At 39.6% G+C, this 10,379-nt stretch overlaps 1 protein-coding gene across 1 annotated transcript; it reads right to left on the bottom strand.

The window, feature by feature from the left end:
* Window positions 1-8,046: 8,046 nt before the first annotated feature.
* On the bottom strand, window positions 8,047-9,734 carry LOC147620362 (uncharacterized). The gene is made up of 2 exons (XM_086825387.1): window positions 9,364-9,734; window positions 8,047-9,004 (listed from the first exon to the last, which is right to left on the bottom strand). The coding sequence occupies exons 1-2, from the start codon at window positions 9,632-9,634 to the stop codon at window positions 8,679-8,681; spliced, it is 597 nt and encodes a 198-aa protein (XP_086681513.1). The 5' UTR covers window positions 9,635-9,734; the 3' UTR covers window positions 8,047-8,678.
* Between the last annotated feature and the right edge of the window lie 645 nt (window positions 9,735-10,379).

The raw sequence follows: 10,379 nt of genomic DNA, 5'->3' as shown, positions 1-10,379 counted from the left end.
CTGGCTTGTGGGCTGAAGGATCCTAAGATGCTTCCCCCTAATGGAAAAAAAGTGCTTCTTTGTTTCCAGCAACCTGTTTTAGGAGCGCTCCCTCAACCAACTACAGAAGAGCCCCCTCTCACCACCATAGAAGAGCTCACTCCCCCACTATCAAAGAGCTGCCTTCCTCCTCAAAAAAGAGAAGGCTTGATGTATAAATGCGATCGTATAACAAATCTTGTCTTCCTTTGGAATTTTTACTTTTCTTAAGTTTTCAATGTGTTGTACTCAAGGTCTCACTTTACTTTTTCTTTTTCTTACATTGAGATATTTATACAATTACATTCAGCGTATCTCTTCCAATTTGCGATGGCAAATCATAATTGAAATATCACTATATATGCATAAAAAGATTGTTACAAACTCTCCATTGAGGAGGAGTGATGCGCACATTGTGTAAAACAACTATGACCTTGAATTATGAATAGTTACGTTGCCTAGATAACCATTCGATGAGGGCAGCACAACAGCCACAATGCTTCGCTCTTTGTGATAGCAAACCATCTCACCATAGAGTGGCATTCTTCAAAAAATTGGCACAAATAGCTCGAACTTGGCACCTTAGTCCATATCTCTTCTTGCATTAAAAAAGTATGATTAATTTTTGACAAAATCTCCGTTGAATATAGTTCAAATGACAAAACAATTATGGACACAAAACAGCCACAACCAAGCAATGTGGGTCAAAAGTCCATGTAGAATGTCCCATATCGTGTTGTTGTGGTCGTTTACCAAAACATAAGATTTTGCATTCAAACATCTTTATTCAAATGTAAGATAGGGAAAACATATTTTTAATGGTGTGATGAGGCACTATAAAGTGCATTTTCTTTGACCCCCAAAATGACCACAACAACGCGATACGGGGTATACTTGCCAGTAGAATGACCTAGTATCGTGTTGTGGTGGTAGTTTTGGGAGATGGAAATGACTTCCCCTCTTGCATTCTTCTTTAACACCAAGATGACCACAACAAGATGATACGACACATACTTACCGGTAGAATGTCCTCCCCTCGCTTTGTTGTGGTCATTTAGGCAAGTTCCAATTTGCTTCATCAAAAACGACCATAACAATGCGATATGTGATAAAACCCAACTCCTAATGACCAATATCACGTTGTTGTGGTCATTTAGCTCTTGAAATGTATGTTCTAATTTGTTTGAACGTCATTCAACAAACGACCAACAACACGATATGACATAGAACCCAACTCCTAACAACCAATATCGCATTGTTGTTGTCTTCTTTGTTTAAAGTGTGTCTTGCAAGTTTGTCTTGTTGCCCTCCTTGGCCTTCTAGTGATTGTTTTGAAATGCACTCAAAGTCAAAACACCGCAAAATAATAATAATCAAGGTCACTTATATGTTAGCGTCACCTGTTCATCCTATAGATCTTTACAATATATGCGTTGCTCGCGTCTCGATGACACATATACAGTAAAGAAAATTATTTTAGGAATTGTTACATTATGCATTTTAAGAGTATTGGATTGTTTACCTGCTTGTTGCCTACTCTAAAATGGAAGTCAAAACGTAGTTCTATTTGGCTCTCATCCATGATATCTTGTAACTATTGTAGACTGCAGTTTTCACCAATAGTTATCGTTGAATACACTCTATCATTGAGTTTAATTGCAATTCAATAAGAGAATTCCGATCCATCTCATCCATGTCTTAATCCATGGCACTAATTTATTATGTACTATGTGTATACGTCTGTAGTAGAAAGACATAATGCAAGGCCCTCAAGGAGACAATAGTGTTACGACAACACGGCCTGGGGAAACAACAGTTGGCGACACCTTTAAGACAGCAAGTGAAGTTGCAAAAGAGGCCAAGGCAATTAAGGAGAACAAGATCATGAAGAGGCACACCCTGGTCTTTGGTGCCTTCGTGTCTGCCCTCACCATGGCCTCCACCTTAAATGAGGCCAACACTACAGAGGCGGAGAAGAAGAAGATCAAGACCTTGAATCAAAAAACAAGAAAAATAAGAAGAGATGCTCTTCAAAGGCATCATCTTTATCAGAGGCCAACGATTGTAAGTGCAAATCAGTCAACGTGAAGATGCTAAAGTAGAGGCAGACGCAGCAGTGGGCAGTAGCTTCCATCGAGCTTGTAGACACTTGATAAGGTTTTTTTAACTTAAGAAAATGTAAATAATTAAGAGATAAGAATTCCTTGGTGTAAAATAGCTCCCCTCTAAGAGGTTGTTTACACACAAAAAATGTGGGGCTTAAAAATGCCATCGTCTGGGGTCTTGTCATCATCAACATGTGCAGTTTGGGCATCATCACATGTGCCAAAATCTTCATATTGTAAAAGGTATAGCATGCTTGCATGATGAAATACATCTTCATCAAAGTGTGCATTGACACATAAGTCCTTAACTATATCATTATCAAAGGACTTATCACATTGAAAAAAATATATCACCAAATATTGTGACCAAGAAGGAGCACTACTCCAAAAATGCATGAGTAAAAACCTTTGTAAAGGCGGCCAAATGAGCACGTTAGTGTGTGTGAAAATGAAGAGTAAATTCCTTGTAAAATTGCTGCCAACCAAATGAGTATGCAAGCGTAGGTGTGCACAAGCAAAGACCAAAGAGTCAACAAGAAGAACAAGAAGTGGAGTCAAGGTCATAGCAACCACAAAAGGCTACAACGACATTGACATCAATATGAGTAACAAAGGAATCCTAATCAAAATCATACGTTGTAAAGGCCACAAAATGAGTAGGCCATAAATCATTTGAAATATTGTAACACTTGACCACCAGAGTCTAGACAAAGTAGCACCTGGGGGAGTGAAAATCATCTCAACCATCTCTAAAGTAACCTCTAAGCAAAAGAGTAACCAAGCCAAAGAGCCTCTGAGTTATCCAACCAAGTTAAAAATGGAGGGTGGGGGGGTGATGATTGTTGTCAAAACTGACATCCAACTACCTTGAGTAGCCTAAAGATTTGGCAACAAGGGGGGGTGTTGAGAAATGTGGTGCCAAAGAGCACAAGGAAGAGGTAGGGAGTGATAATGAATAGCCAAGAAAGTGCAAAAAGCATATCATGCAACCACATGAGCATAGGGATTTATCCCACATTGATGTATAAGCCCAAAGGTGTACCTTCTTATATAAAAGGGGACCATTTCAAGAAATTAATCATATCACTTGCACACATCTTAAGCCTCTTTATGAGTACAAGTCTTAATTTTGTAACCTAGTTGTGCTTGGGTCTATTACACATACTCATCATCATGAGTTCACTTAGGTATCATCCACCTTAGATTAGTCTTGTTAATTGTGTTGTCATTAGAGTAGGATTCAAATCTAATTAGGTAGTTGATTGTCATTAGGAGAGTTTGATCTTTAGTTTGTAACAGTAGCCTGAGCCACTACCACTTAGTGAAAAAATATGAGGCTACAATGGCATATCAAGCTTAGCTCTACTAATTTGGTTTTTTTTAGAGTGTGGTTTTTCCTAGCCAGACTCTATGGTGGGTATGCTTTTGATAGTCCCCTCATCAAACCCATCCTACTAATTCACCTTTTCCTACCTTCCTCACTCTTATTTTTCTTCTGACCTTAAGTGCTAAGTTAGAGGCAGGGTTCTCAAGTTGGTCCATTTGTAACATTCATGATTGAGCTCGTGTTAAGACCTTGAGAGGTACAACTACCAATCTGAGCTGCACACTCATCATTCTAAGTCCTATGGTAGGTTCACAAAAGTGGATGCTTCATTATTTATTCTATAAGGATATTCCATAAAGATATGATCTTTTCCACATTTAACACAACTTGCACTAGGGTTTATAGCATTTTGCATAGACTGTTGGCTCGTTGAGTCCAACTTGTGGGAGCATTCGGCCACACAATGGGGACCTTGGCAATGGTAGCATTGTAATGGGGCTCTCTTCATATCGTAGCACTCATGTCCCTTCTTTTCCATTTTCCTTGGTTTGAAACACATGCACTAGTGTTTCTCCTTGCATGATGTAATATTCAAGAGTGATCTCTAGAGCTTCATCAAGGTACTCAACATTCATTGTTAGTTCCTAGAGTAGTCTGCGTCATTCGACAAATCCTCAATAGCCACTTGATTGACTAGTGGCAATACGACAATGGTATAGGTATGTCAAGTATCATATACATTCTCCTACACTGGTTTTGCACATTAGATACATTAGTTCCCTAAACATTCCCATGGATAGGGCATGCTAGTAATGCCAAGGGCAGTCTTGGTAGACATAGTTGTGGAAATTATGATTATTGTGGCCATGGGTGTTTGCACATATTGGTATCATGGTTTCCCAACCATATACAATGCTTACAATATATATGAGATCGAGGCCTTAGTAGATGTGGACATTTTGTACTTATATGGTTCTACTTATAGGTCGAGCACCAAACGAGTTCTCTCCTTGGATATAGATGTTGGTTCATCGAATCTTCCCTGGTCTGATTTAGCCTCAATTTATCTAACAATATGGTGTTGATCTCATTGAGTGTCAAATACTTAATCTGTTTTTCAACATTATCTGAGTTGCTATGCCGGCTTGAAGCCAACAAAGTAGAAACTAATATTATGGAAGAGGAATCATCCGATTGGGACAATTCCAACATGTTCTCAAAATCGATGGCAAGTTTACAACATTTGTCAAGTGATGTCAACTTGGCAATTAGCAGGTAATCATGCATCTTAGAATCTTGTACTCCTCTCTGGAAGTAGAGTAGTAACTTCTCATCAGTTAATTTTTCTCTAGGCTTGCACCTAAAGTTGAGATTCTTTAATCAAGAGACATAATCTCTCATTGATTCGTATTCTTCCTGGTGTGCAATTGAGCTACTAGAGTCCATTTTCACCACTTCGTGCAAAACTTGATATGAACATATTCTAAAGCATGGTGAAGTTAACTTTATCCTCATGCTTAAGAGGTCTATACTATTGATGCACTTTTCCATCCAGGGGCATGTATTTTCGCTTGATCACTCAAAACTATACACAGACTAAGCTCTATCAAATCCTTTGGTCCTCCATACCTTAAGGTATTTTGACTTACAATAATCTAAAAGTAAGTACCACCATAATTGAAGGCTCAAAGTGCCTTTTATAGCTCAACCATCATAATGATGCAAATCAATACTCACGGTTTGTATTTTTAGTCTGATGATATGGTTGAGTGCTCAAAAGTGATGTTGGTCTCCTTGTTATTACTCCTTATGCTCATTTTTTACATACATGATTGGTAATCATATTCATGATCATATGACGGGAACATGTCCACTAATCACAACGATTAGGATATAAGATAAGATAATGCTATAATCTGAATAGTTGATGTATCACAAAATCCAATGGTAATCCTCAAGTCAACTCTAACACGCCATGATTTATTAGAAAAATATCGATCATGATCAAGGATCACGAGTGTGATTCTATAGAAAGGATCACTGGTATGACCATGTAGACTTTGATTTTTAGTTGGTGATTTGGGGATGCAAATCTAAGTGTCTCTTGCTCAGATGATTTAGAACGGGCCCTTGTACAATAATATAATGGGATCTAATGGCTCCTATTTTTTACATTTAAAAAAATATAGAATCTGAGGTAATTCTTACATGATTATGCCATGGTTTTGCAGGTCTTGCAATGTAAAAATAAATATAATTTTTTTTTAAAATGGTTTCCTTTACTTGTTTAATGCATACAAATCAAAAACATCAATAAAAATACTGATTTCTCTTCTTTTTCTCCTCTATCGTTCATCTGCTCTACCACATACATTGCTTCAAGAAGCCATGTTTTACCAAAAGGGACTTGAGGGTGGATAGTGTGGGGACTCAAAAAGGAGTAGAAAAAGAACCGGATGCCTCCCTGACAATGATGTCAAAAATGTTATGGCCTAATAAACTTGATCATCTGCTAGCTTTTCTCATAATTTAATATTCCATAGTACTGTTCATGACATTGTTATAATCAATCTCTCGTATGTAAAGAAGAGATGTTGAGTTTACCCAAAATGGGGTTAACAATAGTACATCAAGTTCTCATGGGTTTTGATTCAATCGAGCACATAAAGATCTTTCAAAGTAGAGCTAAAAAGTAATCTAAAAGGCACATGATTTGTGCAAACATTAGAAAGATATTAAAGTTTAAATGGTAAAGTATTGGTGCAATTATGATAACGGAAGTTCTCATTCAGCATTTGTATATGCATTAAGAAATTAGATTACATCCTGATGAAAACCACATTTCAAGGTACAAGTCATATATCGTATGTTTTTTAAATTAGGGGTTCGTTATTCTAATTCTGAAACATAGTTTGTTTTCCAACTTTGTATTCCTCAATTTTGGAAGAACAAGAGAATTGGTGTGTCTAAGTGAAAAAAACAATGTGTTTTCCATACTAATATCGGTGCATTATTATATGAGAATAAGTATGCAAGTGGCTTGGCTGCCCAATAAATCTTCTTTTATAATTTATTACATTTTTTGTCTCTATGGGAAAACTAATTTTATTACTTCTCAATGTATTCCACTCCCATCTTTATCTAGCTTAGAATGGCCATTGGCCACCTTGGAGGAGCTCATTGCATCTTGCATGCTTATACTTGCAAATGATATTCAAGTTACAATGAAGCCGCAACAAAGCCAGCAATAAGAGCCAAAATATTGAGTTTCAAATCCAAAAGATGTCTTCAAGTGTCAAATGAATATGACTAAGATTGTGAATATCACAATTGTAAGCAATGTGACTACAAAAGGCATGATTAATATAATGTTAATTATGTTAACAAATAGATACTTCGTTGTGTCAATGTATGTGCTTTAGGTATAGAAGATGAAGATTCTTAGAAGATCAGATAGATACTTCGTTGTGTCAATGTATATGCTTTAGGTATAGAAGATGAAGATTCTTAGAGGATCAGAAGCCTCCATCAAGATTTGTGGGATTCACATTCTACCATGGTGAATGTGGTTGTTTATTGGAAATGTCACAACAAAATTATAATCAACATAGAGAGTGATTGGTCTCTTGCGTTACTTAGGCAAGAGATTTTGCTAATGACAAATAATCCTCTAAAAAAACTTCTATTTCCACATTTGCATGTGTGTTTGTAAATTGATTTTAAAGTTCTTTAATAATACTACAAGTCAATATGCATTTGACATATGAATTGTTATAATAAATATTTGCATAAGTCACTTCATTACTAAGTTTAATAAGTATAAATAAGAGTGTAAATATAAATGGAAGTACAAGATAAATATAACTTTAGGTATAAATTTAAGCATAAGAGAGTATAATCACCATTCATTTTCACATTCCATTCACTTGCTTTGCATTCTCTAACCTCCTTTGAACTCTGCCATGCTTTCTCATGCAATCTGGACTACCCTAGGTTTCACAAGACCATGCAGCACGAGTCCTTATTATCCCACTACCCTAGGTTTCACAAGACCATGCAGCACGAGTCCTTATTATCCCACTACCAACTTAATCTTGAATACATTTCTCTAAGGGTGTGCTGAATTACATTCATCATCCCTAGCTCCACATCTAGGTGGGTTCCTATTAACTTCTTTTCCTCCATGAAGAGCAAAGAAAGCCACAAGAAAATCGTAAAAAAGAGCTTTGACGCTTATCACTTCCTAGTAACCTCCATCCCTACCTGCTATGAAGAGCATTTCCCAATCAATGTGATTGAACAAGGTATTGCTTTTACTATCTAATCTTATCATCATACATTGACGCAAAGACTAGCAATGATGACCCTACCACTAACATCCCGCGTTGACACACCTAGATAGGGAGCCAAGGGACACTACTCTAAACCGGGTGAGCATAGTCTCCAACTGGCACTTACAAGCATCTTGCACCCCTCATAACCTCACCCTCATGGCACACCACTTGCACTCCTCACTCCCACCAGCATAGAGGGTGAGGAGAACCTCCTCTTGTAAGATACCTTGAGCTCTTGAACACGAGGGAGGATGAGTTAAGGCTAAGATCATCTAGAAGTTGAAATTCAAGGATCAAGCCCTACAAGCACCCACGCATTGGAGGGAGCCAAGAGCCCTTGCATGTTAATGTGGACAAGTCTGTTAAGGTGCAACATATAGCACTGAGTTGGACCAAAAAATGACATAACTGCCATGCTTACTTGACACTTGGAGTCTATCAAAGAGCTGGGTTGAAAGCCATGCAAGAATTTGATGAGCGAAGGACTGCCCACATGCGAGGAATCATCTATGCAGAAAGTTCAAGCATATGTATAGGACCTTCAGATCTTCCGTCATGACCAGGGAGCGAGAACAAGCATAACGCATGATGGGCCTCTTGAGAATGCAGGCTTGCTATCAAGAGACAAAAAGGAGAAAAGACCGACCCCAAGCAATCGGGAACTTGAACAAAATACAAGAGATGATCTTGTTTTTTTCTTTTCTTTTTTCTTTTTTCCATATGAGTAGATCGTTCTGTAGTCGCAAGGTTTGGTACTATCCGCCCAAAGCAGGAGGCTGGGTCATCCCGTCCGAAGGCGTTACAGCAGCTAAGATGATCTTGTTTGCATTGGCTTATTGTTACACAAATGCGATGATAAGGAGGAAGAAGAACACACATTCATGGGACTGCATCCTATTGGAGGAAGTAGCCAGAAAGGAAGAGAAGAAAGAAGAGGAGGAGGGAGCCGTAGATGAGGATGCTCTTCTGGCCGGAGGTGAGGGAGTTGGTGCCCAGCCCGAACTTCTGGTTCTCAGCAAAGCCGGCCACCTCCACGCTCTTGCTGGAGAAGTAGGACTTGGCGGCGCCACACGTTGGGCACCGCCAGTCGTCCGGCAGCTGACGGAACTCAGTTCCGGAAGCAATTGGGTACGACGGCTCTCCTGTCGATTGATCGTACGTGTACCCGCAGGACCGGCACTCCCATTTGCCCGTGTTTAGCACCGCGAACCTCTCCTCTGCTGCAAAGAAGAAAAAGGGCCAAGATCAGGGAAAAACAAGCCAAATTAAGGCGAGATAAGGGCGATTTTGGGGTAAGATTAGTGCTGATTAGGGGTAAGATTAGGGTCACTAAAGGGCAAGATTTGGGCAATAATCTTGGAGATAAACAGAGCATATAGGAGATTACACTTACACGTACTCAGAAAAAAGCATCGCACAGAGCGGAACGGGCCAAGATCAGGGGGGAAGAAGCCAGATTAAGGCTAACTTGGGGCAAGATTATGGCTACTTTAGGGCAAGAGCAGGGTAATAATCTTCGAGATTAGCGGAACACATTAGTGGTTAGGCCTAAACCTACAAAACAGAACGCATGGCAAACCTCTCCTGGACTCCGCAGGCTGGATTTCGGCTTCTGCAGACTCGCTCTCCACGTCCACCGACATGCAACAAGGGGCCCGGCTGCTCGCTTCTTTACAGTCAAGCAGCAATGTTGACCTCCAAACACTGCTCGCAGCAAAACGCATCCACCCTACGCAGCATTCCTTCGCTTCCAATTTGGGCTGCAACGCCGCCGCCGCCGCAGCTGCGTTTGAGGAGAGGCACGAGATATGACGGAAATGCAGAGATAGCTCTAGCGTAGCCATAGCCATCCAACTCAAGAAAGCTTGACACCCAAATTCCCAATACCTTATCCTCTTAACGTTCTTCAGGAAATCTTTGTTCACAAATTTTTGTTTCTGTGGTAGTAATTGTAGGACCGGGCTTGCAACTTCTAAAGAGACTTCTTGTTCAAACAAAGCTCATTGACCTCTCCGAGTCCTGCTATGTATCTATTTTGTACTATTGCTTTTAGATTATTGTTGATGTTATGTTAATCTAGCCTTTCATTTGAGGGAGATGATGAGCTACTCCATTCACTTGTCTTTGATGCAGAGCATTTCCATTTAGAAATGGGTTCTCCTTTGGTTCCTTCTCGAACAACTCACGTAGGGTTCAATCCCCATCACCATCAACAATTCCGTGAGCAAGCTTCAAGTAAGGGTTTCTATCTGAAATGAGGGACCTCCTCATTGACCCACCATGGAAGTTTTCCATTAGAATTTCCTCTGGTTGGTATGCCTTCTTCCTCTACTGCCAAGAGGTAATGGAGCTGCAACACATAGCTCAATGCCACTTGCCTCACCTGTCTTCACCCTCAGCATCCCCACATCCAAAATGTTTAGCTTGGCCCCACCACAAGGAGGATACATCTAGGGTCTTAGCCTCTTCTGAAAGCCTCTCTCCTAGTTGATCCAGCACATCCTTCCTTTCTTTAATGATGGTGATCCTCAAGTGAGGTGGTCCCCCCTACTCTTGTGGTCAGAAAGTCTGCAAGAGAGCCACCCATTATATGGC

Source organism: Cibotium barometz, chromosome 31, assembly GCF_041138505.1.
Source record: "Cibotium barometz isolate CiBa-2024 chromosome 31, ASM4113850v1, whole genome shotgun sequence".
Classification (NCBI taxonomy): domain Eukaryota; kingdom Viridiplantae; phylum Streptophyta; class Polypodiopsida; order Cyatheales; family Cibotiaceae; genus Cibotium; species Cibotium barometz.
This window is presented reverse-complemented; position numbering and strand designations above follow the sequence as displayed.

Bases quoted from the DNA above. Each gene is read 5' to 3' on its own strand.
- LOC147620362 (XM_086825387.1), bottom strand. From the start codon at position 9,634: ATGGCTATGGCTACGCTAGAGCTATCTCTGCATTTCCGTCATATCTCG. The intron at 9,005-9,363 runs GTTTGCCATGCG...TCTTCTTTGCAG, and splicing joins GCCTGCGGAGTCCAGGAGAG to CAGAGGAGAGGTTCGCGGTG.